Here is a 17,959-nt window from a genome sequence, read left to right on the forward strand (position 1 = left end):
TTTAACATTTTAAACAAAAATACTGGGTATATAGTTCCTATATACTAAAGTATGATGGCATTTCAGACTAATTTAAGGATGCAGAAGCCTATTTGTAGCACTATATTATGAAAATGTTAATTCTGTAAATTTAATGTGCAGCAATAAGGGAAAGATCATTTGTAAACAAAATGTAGTTTAATCAAATGCACAAAGTTGTTTCATGCAATAATTTTAATGCAAAGCTTCTAAAATGTACAGTGTGTTTGGAGCAACCATTCTAGCTAAGGATGCATAAGCCTTTCCACACTAACCTCCTGGTCTCATTTGCTTGTAAAACCATCTTACACGTTTACCCTAATGGGCTGAAATTTTCAGTGTTGGGCCTGTACCTGTATGAATATTTTTTTCTTGGAAGTTTAAGCAAAAATGGTTCAAATGCTTTTGAGTAGAAGGCTAATAGAAAAGATACAAAGTTATAACCATCCTCATACCTGCTGGAATTTTCCTAAATTGAAAGGATTCTGGGCTGATGTTAGAAAATGGATGCAAGAGTCACGTTAGAGATACACATGGCAAATTCCTCTTATACTGGGGTCACGGCATGCTCTACTCACCACTGGGTGGCACCTCCTCTGCATATTAGCTCTGCCTAGTTCAGCGCCCCCTTTCTTCTCTTCCACCATTGCTGCTCTTCCCGCTCATGGAGTCGTAGTATGGCTGCTTTGTGACTTAGCCCTCTGGCCAGGTCACCAGGGTTGGATTAATTCAGGGGCTTTAAGGCTGCAGCCCAGGGCCTTGGGCTAAGGGGGACCCTGCAAAATAAATCCATATACAATTCAGTGGGAAAAGAGCACACGCTCTGCAAGGGTTGCAGTGCAGCCGACAAGGGAAAACTTTCTAAAATTCTCCCACATGTTTCAACTGGCAGGGCTCATTGTAGCAGATATCTCACTGCTGAGGGTAAGCAGTAAAGCAAGGGTACATCTACTACATGCTTGTGGCTTCCACCCTGGTCCCTATGCTGCTCGCCAGTGTGCCGCTTTGGTCCCTGCACAAGTGATTGCGGAATGGCATGGGAAAGTTTCTTACAATGGGGGAAGGAACAAAACAGTTCTGCCAAGGAACCTTCAGCAGAGGATTACCAAATACCTCTAGGAAACTTTCCTAGAGATCTCTCTGGAGGATTTCCATGAGATCTCGGTGTGCATCAACACCTTGTTCCACTGTACTGATTAGCTACATAGGGAAATGTCCAGCTCACAGAAACACAGCCAGCCTTCTACATTTCTATACCCTGAACCCGCCTCAGCACTACACAAACCACAGCCACTTACCAGGCATCTGTCCTGTTTCTTATTCGCTGGAGAGCAACTGCTGAGACTGGCTAGACACCTCTGGAGTAGAGAACAGTTCCTGGCTGCCTGCCCCACCAGGTAACCCCACCGGGAGCGCCACACTATTGTCTAACTCTACCTCTTCATCAGTGACTTTGTCCTCTGGGTTAGGCCCTCTTTCCACTGCCTCCAGGCCCACTGAAGTATCCACGGGACTCTTGGCGGTAGAGGTGGGTCCACTGTGGTTATAGCTCCATATAGAACCGGCAGCTCCTTATAGAACCGGCAGGTCTTAGGTGCAGCACTGGAGCGATGGTTTGCCTCCCTCGCCTTATGGTACGTCTGCCTCAGCTCCTTTATCTTCACTCTGCACTGCAGTGTGTCCTGATCACAGCCCTTTTTGCACCAGCCTCGAGAAATCTGCTAGTAGGTATCAAAATTCCTACGGCTCAAGCGCAGCTGGGACTGCACAGCCTCTTCTCCCCGTATACTTAGCAGATCCAGCAGCTCCACAGTGGTCCAAACGGGAGAGAGTTTGCTGTGATAACCTGCCATGGTCACCTGGGAAGATGTGATGAGACCTCTCCACCCGGAGCAAACAGGAAACGGAATTTCAAAAATTTCCGGGGCCTCAAAGTGGGAGGAGCAGATGGTTGTTTACTGGCTGCAGGGCAATGGAGTTCAAATTGCTGACCAGAGCGATCACACTGGGCATTGTGGGACACCTCCTGAATCTCAATTAAAGCGATAAAATCGAGCATGGTGTCTACACTAGCAATTTTGTTGACAAAAATTTTGCGCAAAAAGCCTTATCTCTCTCATTGGGGTGGTTTTATTTTGTCGCCAAAACAGGGCCTTTTTGCTGCCAAAAGTCACATCGCAGTGTGTATGCATCCACTGTTTTGTCAACAAAAGCTGCCTTTTGTCGACAAAACTTTGTAGCCTAGACAAGGCCTAAGTCTGTAGTTTCAGAGTAGCAGCCGTGTTAGTCTGTATTCGCAAAAAGAAAAGGAGGACTTGTGGCACCCTAGAGACTAACCAATTTATTTGAGCATAAGCTTTTGTGAGCTACAGCTCACTTCATCGGATGCATTCAGTGGAAAATACAGTGAGGAGATTTATATACACAGAGAACATAAAAAAATTAGTGTTATCATACACACTGTAAGGAGAGTGATCACTTAAGGTGAGCTATTACCAGCAGGAGAGTGTGTGTGTGTGTGTGTTACAGTTTGTATGGTAACACCCATTGTTTCATGTTCTCTTTGTATATAAGTCTCCCCACTGTATTTTCCACTGAATGCATCCGATGAGGTGAGCTGTAGCTCACGAAAGCTTATGCTCAAATAAATTTGTTAGTCTCTAAGGTGCCACAAGTACTCCTTTTCTTTAAGTCTGTAGTATAGACCTGGCCCAAAATCAGAATCAGGGCTGCTGTTTTCCCATTTTGTTATCCTAGAAGGTGTTAATTGCTACCAGTATGCATATCTTTGAACTATAGGCAATCATAGAAATTGTTAAAGTTGATGAGCACACTAACTATCCCCCATTCAGGCTAGATGGAAGGAGCAATTAAGCTCCTTTTTCAGAGTAAGCTGAAACAATAGCATTCACTATCCAAGGCACAGGGCCATATGGGAAGGCTTAAGCAAGAACTAACTCATAGAAAATAAGAGAGTGGTTGCCCTGGGGACTGACTGCAAATACAGGGAGCGGGTCATGGATTGTTGGAGCTATGTGTGTCAGCAGGGGAAAGCAACCTGAAAGCCAAAAGAAAGCAGCAGAGAGAGAAGCAAACATGAGTGTGGCCCTGAGAGGAGCAGAGACAGAGCTCCTTGAGGCACAGGACTAGCTGGAGTGTGAGGTTTGGAAATTGTGAGCAAGGAAACTGTCAACTGGTGTTTGTGCCTTCTGTGTTTAGGGAAACAGAACTCTGTGTACATGCTTTGTAAATAAACAGGATTGTATCAAAAAATATAACTGATTCTCATAATCAATTTCTTCTCCTAATGGAAACTACCGACAAGGCCCTGAAGATTGGCTAACTGTTCAGAAGTGTCTCTTTGCCTTATGGACCTGGTCTTCCCATATGTATAGGAGTATTCATTACTTGCATAAGTAATCATTTGTAGTACTGCAATGGCCCTGACTCTACAAACATTTGTGCTTAACTTTAAACATGTGAGCAGTTCCATTGGCTACTAGAGTTGCCAACTTTCTAACTGCACAAAATGGAAAACTCCTGCCCTACCTCCTGCCCCGAGACCCCATCCCTACCATGCCCCTTCTCTGAAGCCCTGCCCCCACTCGCTCCATCCCCCCTCCCTCCATCACTTGCTCTTCTCCACCCTCACTCACTTTCATCGGGCTGGGGCAGGGGGTTGGGGTTTGAGGGCTTGGCTGGGGGTGCGGGCTCTGGGGTGAGGCCAGGGATGAGGGGTTTGGGGTGCGAGAGAGGGCTCCTGGCTGCGGCTTGGGTGCAGGGGGGGTATGGGCTGTGGGTGTGGGCTCTGGGTGGGGCAAGAAATCAGAGGTTCAGGGGTGCAGGAGAGGGCTCTGGGCTGGGGCAGGGAGTTGGGGTGTGAGGAGGGGTGTGGTCTCCGGTAGGGAATTTGGGAGTGGGAGGGTCTCCAGGCTGGGGCAGGTGGGTGGGATGTGGGAAGGGTTGCACTGTCCTGGCGGCACTTACCGCAGCTCCCAGGAAGTGGCTGCCAGGTCCCTGTGACCCCTAGGCACATGGGCTGCCAGGGAGGCTCCACGCGCCGCCCTTGTGCCTGCAGGTGCCACCTCCCACAGCTCCCAGTGGTCGTGGTTCCTGGCCAATGGGAGCTGCGGAGTCTGCACTTGGGGCAGGGGGCAGTGCGTGGAGCTGCCCCGGCCTCCTGCCGCGCCACTGCCTGGACTTTTAACGGCCTGGTTGGCAGCCACCAGGGTCCCTTTGCGACTGAGCATTCTGATCGAAAGCCGGGCGCCTGGCAACCCTATTAACTACTGTGTTTGTAGGATCAGGGCCTAAATTTGTAAAAGTGTCTAAAGGGCACATTTGACTTTGGATGGTCAAGAGCTGTTGTAAAATGTTCTATATAAGAAATATGTAGCATTTAAAACATTCCCACTGTGCATTTCTTCATTTAAAATTTAGCTAGCTAGTTTCCTGGCTGACTGATTTACTAATATTTATTTCCATCACTTTGCATTTGGAATCTGATTGCTAAATGAAAGAGGCACTCCCTCTACAGGACATTGTATAAAGTGAAAAACCTTTTTTTAGGAATAAGCATTCCTGTTTCTTATTGGCAGGAAATTTGTGTCACCATGGTATTACTGCAGGTAGTAGGAAGCTCAATATATTCTTTTAATATTACTACAGTTTTTACTGTTACTAAAGGAGTTTTAAATGTAATCCAGTACTTTAAAAAGACATGGTATTGAACAGAAAGATGTTTTGCTTCAAACTACTTTACACTTTCCTCATTTTGTTTGTAATTTTAAAAACTGAAATACAGTAACAAAAATGTCAGATGTATAATTACATATTACGAAATATTTTGCTCCATTTCAAAATTATTTTATTCACATTTTTAGAAAAATAGCAAAATGTATTTTCCATTGTACTTATTTGTAATTGCTGAAAATGTGCTCTCACCTTGGGTAGGTAACTAAGCTCACATCTATACAGCTGCCCTGCTGCGGCACATCTGGTGACAATGCTCTATGCCAGGGGTTCTCAAACCTCAGGAGGTCGCAAGGTTATTACATGGGGGGTTGCAAGCTGTCAGCCTGCACCCCGAAACCCTGTTTTGCCTCCAGCATTTATAATAATGTTAAACATTGAAAAAGTGTTTTTAATTTATAAGGGGGTGGAGGGTCACACTCATAGGTTTGCTGTGTGAAAGGGGTCACAATACAAGGGGTTTGAGACCCACCGCTCTGTGCTGATGGGAGAGAGCTCACCCATCGGCATAACAAAACCACCTCCGTGAGCGGCAGAAGCTGTGTCGCTATGACATAGCGCTGTGCACACAAGCGCTTATGTCAGTGTAACTTATGTCGCTCGCGGGGGTGGTTCATTCAGTGTAGTGTAGACGGTAGCCTAAGTCTAGTCCAATCTCTCCCATTCCAGCACCACAGAGAAATGACACAACTCGTAGCTCATGATCACATGATCAACACCCATTCTCTAGCAAGCCTCATATTGCAGTGAGCAATAGACAGATTAGCCAAGATGAGGCAAAGAAGCACTGAGGATTTGGGAGCCGTGAAGGGCGTCAAAGACGAAAACAGAAGAGTGTTAATGGAAGATGGCAAAATCATTAGAAGATAGCAGCAGTTTTATGAGAACTGCTCAATGAAAAGAATCCAAGGAAACTGTTGAGGGAAGTGTGCGCAGGCAACAACCTCACAATTTATTAGCATGGCGAGTTGTCAGGCAGCACTAAAGATGATGAAACATGGCAGAGGGATTGGGTGGTGTACCAACTGAGGCATTTAAGGCATTAGGACGTAAGGGAGTCATGGTGATGATGATGAACTTCTTCCACTTAATCTTGAATTGGAAAAATGCCCAACAAATGGAGGAAGAGCACATTGGTCCCTATTTTCAAAAGTAAAGGGGATGTTCAAGAATGCAGTAATTACAGACCTCTCAAGTTAATGAGTCACACGATGAATGAAATGGTTGGAAAGAATTATGGAGGAAAGATTTCATGAGGAACTGGAACCACAAGTAAATGACAATCAATTCAGGTTTATGCCAGAAAGGTCAATCATAAATGCAGTATTTGCAACCTGAATGGTGCAGAAGTACAGGGAGAAACACAAGGAATTGTGTTTGGTGTTTGTGGACTTGAAGGAGGCTTACCACAGAGTTCCTAGAGGATTGATATGATGATGTCTGTGGTCATGCAATCTGCTGGAGATGATCATATACATTTACAAGCGTAGCACAACAGTAGTGAGAAGCAACTGCAGCGACAATGAGCCATTCATTATGCAGGTAGGCCTATGTCAAAGATCAGTCTTAAACCCATTGCTATTTGTGATTCTAATGGACACAGGTGAATAGAGGAGAGACTTCATGCAGCATGCTTTTCACTGATGACATTATATTGTGTCATGAAAACTGGAAAAGGATATAGAACAATGGAGGGCTGCATTAGAAGAAAATGGTTTACAAATCAGTCTACATAATGGATGACATGTAATGCTTCTTTGAGAGGGACAATGAGAAGCCAGTAAATCTAGATGGTATAGAGTTAAAGTCTGTGCAACAATTCAAATATCTCAGTGTCAAACTATAATGGGGATGTGGATGTTAGGAGTGCATGAAGAGCACTTGATGCAAATGCATGGAGCTGATGGGAATTCTCTGTGTTAAGGATATGCCAAGTAAACTGAAGAACAAAGTGTATAAAACCACGATTAGGTCAATCCTGGCATATGGGTCAGAATTCTGGCCAGTGAGCTACAGAGAACAATAACTACATCAGAGTGCCAAAATGAGAATACTCAGGTGGACGCTAGGTAAAACAAAAGTTGATATGCTGTGCAGTAAAATAGTATAAGACATGATGCACGTAGCTCTTACCATGGAAAGCTGTGGAAGCATCAACTGAGAAGATTGGATCATGTGAAATGACGAGGCGTGGGATGTGTTGGTCAGAGAGTACAAGAGCTAGTAGTCATGGGACAAAGACCACAAGGAAGACCCAGAAAAAGATGGTTTGAGATGCTGCAGGAGGACATGAAGAAGGTCAGTGTCTGCTTGGAGATGAAGAATAAGAGCTGATGACCCCGACTAATGGGGCAAGGTGAAGGCAAAGAAGATTATATTGCAGTGATCTCTCTGTCTCCAATCTGGTCCATTCTAAATTCTTTGATTCCTTTATCCTCCCTCAGAAAATGAAGGATACCACTAGCAGCTAGAAGTTCCCCATCATTCTGGAGGTCCAGGAAGCAATCCAGAAGACAATAGCTAGCTAAGCTCTTGGAAATGCTGGTTTCCCAGTAGACTTCTCCTAACACCTATCCAAACACTTGCCTCTCTGTGTGTATATTCATCTGTGTATGTCAATAAAATCCTAAAAGGAAATGTTCTACTTCCCATCCTGCAAACTGCCCATATTTCATTACTGCTAAAACCCAGGTTAACATGCCAGTTACTGCCCACTGTCTTTGATAAATACCAACAGTAAAATATTGGCAAAAATATCTGCACAGAAACTGGAGAAAGTTCTCCCAACCATTAAACATACCAATCAGATGGGCTTCATTAAACCACCTACAACATTTTATAACCTGATCTTAATCTCTCAGGCCTCCATTGTACCTGTCTCTGTAGATACAGAGGCTTTTGACAGTCCCAGTCTACGCTCCCCCTCCATAGCGTTGGATTTGTCCCAAAAACCTCTATATGCAGAATAGCTTAACCTATGGATACTTACTTGTATTTTGGACTCAAGACAGCAGATGCCCAGACCCCATTCTTATTGGGTAGCTCTCTATTCACTGATCATGAAAAAGGAGATGGTGCTTTTTTCCAGCCTCATACTCAAAAATGGCTGAGCAGATTTTCCTCAGTCTTCCCAAAAGAGATAAAAACAAACACATGTCAACTCTTCACCTGACACCAACTATGGAAAATTCAGCCAAAAGGAGATGAAAACAGTCTTACAATGGAAACTCTTTTTGCACCTATAATAGTCAATCCAGTCACATATTTAGACAATGAATGGTCTCATGAACTGCATAATGTTAATTAGCTTTGTTTGAGTGAGGTTAATATGAGAAAAATCATATTTTTAAGATTATGGGGCTCTAGTCAAAATGTGTGAAGTCAAATTATGGAAAGTTGGAAGTCTATTAGGCTACACTGCATAGATTATGAACTTGTCCAAAAGTCAAAGTTTTATTATTACAGTAACTATTTTGGCTTAAGAAATGTATTAACTTTACATTTCATTTCTTTTGCAGTACCTATAGATAAAAATTATTTTATATTTAGTTATTGCCTTTCACATGTTTCTATGGGAGTAAATGTTTTTGCTTTTTTCTTTGACTTTTAAAAAGTAACCGTCATAGTTAAGAAATTACTGTTTTACTCTGAAAGTTGCTTTTTTACAGTGTGCTTGATATATAGTGGTAGCAGATTGAACTTGCTGCTGCTGCTGCTTTGAAGAGAATTACACACGGGCATTTTAAATGGTTTAAAAAAACTTCTTGGAAATGGCTGCCACAAAGTTAATTATGTGTTTAAATAGGAGGAACAGATTTCTGGAAACCGAAGAGTGCTTTTGAAAACCAAAAGTGGTGCAGAGATTCAGTCCTCAAGTGTAGGAAATTGTGATGTGGCAAATAAGTAAAGAATTTGGGTGCAAGGGTGGGAAGAAAATATCCATTTTATAAATGCATAAAGAGAACATCACTCTAAGGTACTAATTGTACTGTAATAACCGCACTTGGGCCTATGTCTTGAAGCGTACCCAAGTTATATTGATATTATGGTGTAATAAATGTCCTGCCTTGTGTTACTGCGTACTTGAAATATCTAACAGGCTTGTCATTGGTGGTGTTTTAGTTCTTAACATTTGAAGACCATGGGTGAGATCTTCAGTTAGGGCTTGTCTTCACTATGGGGAGATTGACGCCAGGGTAAGTCAACCTAAGCTATGATGACTCCAGCTACATTATTCACGTAGCTGGAGTAGCGTAACTTAGGTTGACTTACCCCGGTAGTGAAGACAAGCCCTTAGTGTAATTAGGCATGGCTATTTGTAAGTCAATTTAGCTCCCTTATACCTGCTGAGGATCTGCCCTGTGGTGTATTTAAATGATACAAGATTTATAATCGAAGGTAACATACAAATTTAAGAGACTTCCCAATATATTTTTGTTGGCTGCAGTGACTGTTTCTCTTTTTCATTATTACTGTATATACTTCACTTGGGCTTTGCCTCTTAATGTAGTTGGTCTCCCCAAACTGCTCACTTGAGCACATTCTACTGCAGAAAGAGACATCTGCTTTTGCATTTATTAATAATATGCTGTTGTATAAATGATTAATATAAGACACCACAGGCCTTGAGTTACGATGTGGTAATTCACACTTAGCTCTTAGACAACTCTCAGCCTCCAACCTTTTGATTCACAATGTACTAGGCATAATTTATTATGTACTAGTACATAATATTGTACAGTATTGAATTATACTGTAATTCACACTGTTTCTAATTGCTAAAATTTAGTGTCTGGCATGTACAGAACGGATCATACAGTTGATTAGAATGTGCAGATCAGATCTTGCACCCAAAGGCTACAGTTGAAGTAATTCTCCAGATTGGTTAATTTTGCAAAGTTTGAGATTACAACTGAAAGACAGAACAGTAAAGCAGAGTGTAAGGGCTCAATCCTTCAAGGTGCTAAGCACTCCGGACCTGATACAGCAAAGCCCTTAAACATGCACTTAACTTTGACCATGTTTAAAGTTAAGCACGTGCTCAAGTACTTGTTGGATTGGGGCCAGAGTGCTTCAGACCTTGCGGATCAAACTCAAAGGAAACCTACACAACACTTTCAAAAGATGAGTCTGGGAGCTTAAATTCATAACTTTGTTAGATGTTAAAAATCCCAGCCATAATAAAGACACTGGATTTATGGCTTATTACAACAATCTGTAACCCACTAACCCCCGTTTTTGTCCTATGACAACAGGGGTGTTGATGGGTCCCTTCACCTTGAATAGTCCCTTAGAATATGTGCTAACTACTTATACTTTTGCTATATCACTCATTCCATCTTGTATTTAGCTGTGATAACACTCTCCCTATCTTTCCCAGACCTGAAGAAGAGTTCTGTATAGCTCAAAAACGTGTATCTCTCACCAAAAGACATTGGTCCAATAAAATATATTACCTCACCCACCTTGTCGCTCAAACCCTAAGACACGGGTAAACACATGCAGGTTTCTTGAGTCTGTATTCATGGGGTCTGACTAACAGAGGGTCAGTAGGATAGGACTGTACAGCTTTTGAGGTCAAAGGTGTTATCCTTCTATTTACAACCATGGTGAAGGGTGAGAGAAAAGACCAGAAAAGACCATTCTGTGCAGAAAAGACCAAGCGCTTGCTCCTTCTAAATAGAGGAGATAATTACAGTTATGAACCAGCTATGTATATTGAAAATATCAATTGAAAATTGAAAAAAAAATACAACCAGAAAAATACTGCAGATTCCTAAAAAGGTAGGTCAGATTGATTGAGAATTAACTGGCCTTAGAACTCCATGTTTAAGAGCTATCACAATTTCCCTGAATGATCTAGTAAATTTCTTGTTTAAGATTTTTTTTACTCTTTGTCAATCAAATTATTGATTGTCACGTTTGATTGTTGTGAAAAGAAACCTTTACATCTCAGTTTGCCAGCTTGTCTACACAGCCAACGTTCAAGTAGTCACGGCTCCAGCGCTGGGAGAGAGCTCTCCCGGTGCTGTAATAAAACCACCTCTGCAAGGGGAACAGCGCTTCCAGTGCTGTAGCACGATCTACACTCCCACTTTATAGCGCTGAAACTTGCATTGCTCAGGGAGTTGTTTTTTCACACCCCTGAGCGAAAAAAATGTCAGTGTTGTAAGTAGTGGTGTAGACAAGGCCTTAGCTTGACACATAGCTGCATGCATTCTGTCCATGCCACACTGAGGCTCTTGAATCCTGCAGTGAACTGCTCTCTGGATGTGAACAGAAGAATCACCTTAAATTATTATGCATTCTCTGAACCAGAACTACAGAACATTTCTTTTTACAAATAACAATAAAACAGGGCAGAGGATCAGATGGTGAGATGCAAATCACATGGCCAAGTTCCACTTAATCAGCGTGACAATCACACTTATTTGTATAACATTGCCCTTAACAGAGGTTGTTCTCACACTGATCCTTAATAAAGAGGATAAACAGCTGATGAGAAGAACAGCCAGAGGAGATATTTCTAGTCTGCTATTGTTCTTCTACTTGGCCAGTCTCTTTGCGGCCTAAGGGTATAAATAGAGAGACTGTACAGGGGATTAACATACTTTCTTTCCAGCACTACTGATATGCCACAGTGATGACTCTATTGGCATTGTTTCATTTGAAAGGTTTATTTCACTCAGACTTTCAGAAATCCATCACAAAAGCAAAAACTCAAGAGTTCTGGGGCTCATTTTCTTCTTCCTTCCCCATGGGAATGAACTGGGCAAAGATTACCTGCTTGGTCACGGAAAGATCATTAAGGATCTAGCCACCCTGTGGGCATTGTGGCACTAGGTTTAGCCCTTAAGTCCTGTAAGTGCTCCTTAAAACAAACCAACAAAAGTTCTACCTCGCATTTCCTGCTTAGCTCTGCAGATGGAGAGGAAACCACAGTCAAGATGCGTATGAATATTATGGGCCCTTACAAGCTCCCGATGGATATGAATATGGCAGAACCACTTTCCAACATGCTGTGGGTGATAGGATCAATATAAGCTTCACTATAAATTGCCTAGTAAAAAAGATAGATGCATTTGCCCTTCCAATTAACCATGGAGCGCTGGGGGTGGAATAGAACAAATTCAGCACTCTTTCCCACATATTTCATCCTTGAAAGGAGATCTTGATTTGATACCCAAACAATTAAACAATGGTGGATGACAGAGCTTAGGGAATTCCTGATCTTAAAGAAACTACTTTTCAGCTCAGTTTCTCAGAATAGCCCATGCCAGGGCAAGACGGACAATTGACCTTATGGGCCCCCAACGCTCTCAGCTTTTTATCTGAATGAAGTCTCATATTCCCTAGAAAAGATGAGAATCCTTCCCATCAACAGAATCTGGCGTTATCTATCCATGAGGTAACAAGATGCAAGTGCTCTATTACTACTTTCTAGCAAAAAGAAAAGGAGTACTTGTGGCACCTTAGAGACTAACCAATTTATTTGAGCATAAGCTTTCGTGAGCTACAGCCTGAAACCTACTTTATAGCAATATCTGTGTGCTGATTGTCCCATTCAGGCTGCCATTGAGTTCCTGATCTGCAAAGACACACTCACGCATGCTTAATTTATGTAGATGGAACTACTTACTGCTTAAAGTTAAAGGGTTGTTTTGGTGAATGAGTGCCTATGGTATTTATGGCACAGTGTTGAAACCAAACATGATTTGTTTGAACTCCGCTCTGCAAACTGCAGTCACTGAGTTTTGCAGAACTCTTTGCTGCTTTTATATTCACTGAAATATCATAGGCACTTTTGGAAGAACAGTGGGAAAAATTGCAAATGGTTTCACTAGAAAAAGACAGTGACTTTCAGCGTGACTGGCATGTATAAAACTTGTGGACTCCTGTGTTGGGAAAATTATGTGTGGATAGCAAGTATAGCACTGATGTACTCCAGTCTGCTAAATTTAGAAATATTGACTAGATTTAGTGATTCTCTAATCACATTCCACCTTTGATAGTTTGCAAACTGTGACCAAATTTAAGTTTTAACTCTAACCTTAGATGTATAATTGAGGATAAATTATTAGACAACCTGGATTTAAAGGAGTCTTCTGAAGGGGTTGCTTGACATTCTTGGAAAATAAATTAATTCTTTGAGCCTCAGGACGGAAAATTTCTAACCCTGCCAATATCACAGGATCAAAGTAGTTTATTTACAGGGCACTCTGACCTTTCCTGTTGTAATACAGCTTAAGGTCAGGTAACAGGAATAAATGAAACCTCTGTGTACAGCAAGACCCTAAATTAGGGAATTCTGTATTCACTGAGCTGTGGGATTCATTTACATGGTTTAATTATAAATAAAAATGGAACAAAGAGGTAGTGTCAGCTTAGGTTGAATTATTATTTGTGTTGCAGTACTAGAAACCCCAGTCATGGATCAGGATCCCATAGTGCAAGGGGCTGTACAAACACAGAACAAAAAGACAGTCCCTGCCCCATAGAGTCCACAATCTAAGTATAAAATGAGACACCAAAGATGGATACAGCAGCCAGGAGGACCACAAGGAACCAATTGAATAAGCCAATAATGTTTTAAGAGCTTGGGTCCAGGTTTGAGGCTGAATCAAAGCCAGGGCTTGAGTTCAGCTTTGGTGGGGCTGAATGGCAGAAATATCACAAGAGCTTCTGGCATTGTGAGACTTCTGCCATCTTGGGTTTTGTGACAACAGCTGGTCTTATGAGATATTGGCTGCCCCTGAATTGGAAGTGCTAAATTGAGGCCCTTTCTGGTTTTGAATCAGACCTGGACCCAAAACTATGAAGTTCAGAGCTGAACATTCCCAGCTATTTTAGATTGAATTTGAGGTCTGCTTTTGGACATCTTTTCTTATAGAACACGACTAAGTATAACGTAAACTATAGTGTAAACTTTGGCGGATACTTATGAAGCGGTCTCGTGGACAGGAGAAGAGGAAAGTTGGAGACAACCTGTCGGATTCTTTACTTTAGCTAGATGATGGAAAGAGGAAAGGGATACCTTTAACTACTTTTAACAGTCCTTGAAAGAGAATGGTAGACAAGAACCACAGCTTCTCTGTAGATCAAACGACAGCTGGGACTATCCCACCTAGGTTATTCTAATTATTACCCCTCTCTAAAAATGTGGTTGATTTTTAATCTACTCCAAATTTTTCCTTCCTTGACAAGTTATCTTTGAGCTGATAGGAACATCTGGAAAAGGAAAGCTCTTATCCTGAGCCTGCTGCCTGCCAACTTGGAGGAAGGAAGGACCTGTAAGTGGCACATCACTTTTGAAAACTGAAGCCTCGGTGGTTAATGAATCCATCCATCTTCTCCAGTGACCAATCCCGGAGATGTTTTCAAATTGTAGGAATACCCTCAGCTCTGTCCTTTTTCACTTGCTATTATCTTGGCCTTTGTTTATTTGTATTACTGTAGCATGTCTGAACCCTAGCTATGGATCATGACTCCATTGTGCTAGGTGTTGTACAAACACAGAACAAAATGACAGTCTCTGACCCAAGAAACTTATTGACACACTTTACTTGTTAAAATACTTTAATTACAAAGTAAAAGACATTACACAGTGCCCAGCAGACTGTATGTGATAAATGCAGGACTTTTGTCTTAACCTCAGCTTCTGAGCTTTTTCTTCTCAGTGTGTTTTGTTGTGTGTCTGCCTTGTCATTAATGAGAATACATACATTGGTGTTATAAACATATACACAAATAAAATGAACAATACCATCCCCCAGCCCCAAAGCCCCCTTGCTTTTTGGTGAAATGTTCTAATTGTAATAGTTGCAGGCAGCCCACTCAGTGTAACTTCTTATCATGTTAGTAAGGTCTGTTTCTGTCTCTGCCTTTCAATTGTGAGTATTTTGGGATAAGGATCCAGTTTTTGTTTGACAATGACCTTAGTTGTTCAATGTCACATTTATGGATCTGAGCTAGAGTCTTATTTGTGATCTGCAGTAGCCCCTTCTTTTCCCCATCCTGCCCCCTGTCAGGAGGAGCTTATATTTAGAGGAGAATCTGGCCTATGGTGTGGGTATAAAGGTTAAGGCTAGGATTCTGACATGGAGGTCATGGTGTAAATGGTAACCGTGAATTTTAATGACGTCTGTGACCCCTGCAGCAGCTAAAGGGCTGGCTTCTACTCCACGCATTGCGATCTGGCCCACATGGTCACAGCACCACTCAGGTTTAGTATGTCCCTCCCTCTATATAATCCCAAATATACGTATAAAATGATGACAGGTTTCAGAGTAACAGCCGTGTTAGTCTGTATTCGCAAAAAGAAAAGGAGTACTTGTGGCACCTTAGAGACTAACCAATTTATTTGAGCAAGAGCTTTCGTGAGCTACAGCTCACTTCATCGGATGCATACCGTGGAAAATGCAGCAGACATTATATACACACAGAGATCATGAAACAATACCTCCTCCCACCCCACTGTCCTGCTGGTAATAGCTTATCTAAAGTCATCATCAAGTTGGGCCATTTCCAGCACAAATCCAGGTTTTCTCACCCCCTCACCCCCCTCCAAAAACCACACACACAAACTCACTCTCCTGCTGGTAATAGCTCATCCAAAGTGACAACTCTCTTCACAATGTGTATGATAATCAAGGTGGGCCATTTCCTGCACAAATCCAGGTTCTCTCACCCCCTCACCCCCCTCCAAAAACCACACACACAAACTCACTCTCCTGCTGGTAATAGCTCATCCAAAGTGACCACTCTCCCTACAATGTGCATGGTAATCAAGGTGGGCCATTTCCAGCACAAAACCAGGCTTTCTCACATCCCACACCTCCCCCGCTTTTTTTTTTCCCCCGGGGACACACACACACACACAAACTCACTCTCCTGCTGGCAATAGCTCATCCAAACTGACCACTCTCCAAGTTTAAATCCAAGTTTAACCAGAACGTCGGGGGGCGGGGGGAAGGAAAAAACAAGGGGAAATAGGCTACCTTGCATAATGACTTAGCCACTCCCAGTCTCTATTTAAGCCTAAATTAATAGTATCCAATTTGCAAATGAATTCCAATTCAGCAGTTTCTCGCTGGAGTCTGGATTTGAAGTTTTTTTGTTTTAAGATAGCGACCTTCATGTCTGTAATTGCGTGACCAGAGAGATTGAAGTGTTCGCCGACTGGTTTATGAATGTTATAATTCTTGACATCTGATTTGTGTCCATTTATTCTTTTACGTAGAGACTGTCCAGTTTGACCAATGTACATGGCAGAGGGGCATTGCTGGCACATGATGGCATATATCACATTGGTGGATGTGCAGGTGAACGAGCCTCTGATAGTGTGGCTGATGTTATTAGGCCCTGTGATGGTGTCCCCTGAATAGATATGTGGGCACAGTTGGCAACGGGCTTTGTTGCAAGGATAAGTTCCTGGGTTAGTGGTTCTGTTGTGTGGTATGTGGTTGTTGGTGAGTATTTGCTTCAGGTTGCGGGGCTGTCTGTAGGCAAGGACTGGCCTGTCTCCCAAGATTTGTGAGAGTGTTGGGTCATCCTTTAGGATAGGTTGTAGATCCTTAATAATGCGTTGGAGGGGTTTTAGTTGGGGGCTGAAGGTGACGGCTTGTGGCGTTCTGTTATCCCCGATAATGTCACGGCTAACCTGGTGGCTAAATTTTGTGACTTTGTCCTTACCCATAACTATTTTACATTTGCGGACAATGTATACCTTCAGATCAGTGACACTGCTATGGGTACCCGCATGTCCCCACAGTATGCTAACATTTTTATGGCTGATTTAGAACAACGCTTCCTCAGCTCTCGTCCCCTAAAGCCCCTACTCTACTTGCGCTATATTGATGACATCTTCATAATCTGGACCCATGGAAAAGAAGCCCTTGAGGAATTCCACCATGATTTCAACAACTTCCATCCCACCATCAACCTCAGCCTGGTCCAGTCCACACAAGAGATCCACTTCCTGGGCACTACAGTGCTAATAAACAGTGGTCACATAAACATCACCCTATACCGGAAACCTACTGATCGCTATTCCTACCTACATGCCTCCAGCTTTCACCCTGACCACACCACACGATCCATCGTCTACAGCCAAGCTCTGCGATACAACCGCATTTGCTCCAACCCCTCAGACAGAGACAAACACCTACAAGATCTCTGTCAAGCTTTCTTACAACTACAATACCCACCTGCAGAAGTGAAGAAACAGATAGAAGGGGGCCAGAAGAGTTCCTAGAAGTCACCTACTACAGGACAGGCCTAACAAAGAAAATAACAGAACGCCACTAGCCGTCACCTTCAGCCCCCAACTAAAACCCCTCCAACGCATTATTAAGGATCTACAACCTATCCTAAAGGATGACCCAACACTCTCACAAATTTTGGGAGACAGGCCAGTCCTTGCCTACAGACAGCCCCGCAACCTGAAGCAAATACTCACCAACAACCACATACCACACAACAGAACCACTAACCCAGGAACTTATCCTTGCAACAAAGCCCGTTGCCAACTGTGCCCACATATCTATTCAGGAGACACCATCACAGGGCCTAATAACATCAGCCACACTATCAGAGGCTCGTTCACCTGCACATCCACCAATGTGATATATGCCATCATGTGCCAGCAATGCCCCTCTGCCATTTACATTGGTCAAACTGGATAGTCTCTACGTAAAAGAATAAATGGACACAAATCAGATGTCAAGAATTATAACATTCATAAACCAGTCGGAGAACACTTCAATCTCTCTGGTCACACGATTACAGACATGAAAGTTGCGATATTACAACAAAAAAAAACTTCAAATCCAGACTCCAGCGAGAAACTGTTGAATTGGAATTCATTTGCAAATTGGATACTATTAATTTAGGCTTAAATAGAGACTGGGAGTGGCTAAGTCATTATGCAAGGTAGCCTATTTCCCCTTGTTTTTTCCTTCCCCCCCTCCCTCCAGACGTTCTGGTTAAACTTGGATTTAAACTTGGAGAGTGGTCAGTTTGGATGAGCTATTGCCAGCAGGAGAGTGAGTTTGTGTGTGTGTGTCGCCCAGAAAAAAAGGGGGGGGGGGTGAGAAAGCCTGGATTTGTGCTGGAAATGGCGCACATTGTAGGGAGAGTGGTCACTTTGGATGAGCTATTACCAGCAGGAGAGTGAGTTTGTGTGTGTGGT

The 17,959-nt window shown here is 42.7% G+C and overlaps 1 protein-coding gene across 1 annotated transcript in view; it reads right to left on the minus strand.

Annotated features, from left to right (window-relative positions):
• Positions 1-273: 273 nt before the first annotated feature.
• Positions 274-17,959, minus strand: part of ANO6 (anoctamin 6) — a 166,237-nt gene continuing 148,551 nt past the window's right edge. The window contains exon 20 of the mRNA XM_073327998.2: positions 274-794. Coding sequence (XP_073184099.1) covers positions 783-794 — 12 coding nt within the window. The 3' untranslated portion in view covers positions 274-782. The remainder of the gene's footprint in view (positions 795-17,959) is intronic.

This window comes from Lepidochelys kempii, chromosome 1 (assembly GCF_965140285.1).
Source record: "Lepidochelys kempii isolate rLepKem1 chromosome 1, rLepKem1.hap1, whole genome shotgun sequence".
In the NCBI taxonomy this organism is placed as follows: Eukaryota; Metazoa; Chordata; order Testudines; family Cheloniidae; genus Lepidochelys; species Lepidochelys kempii.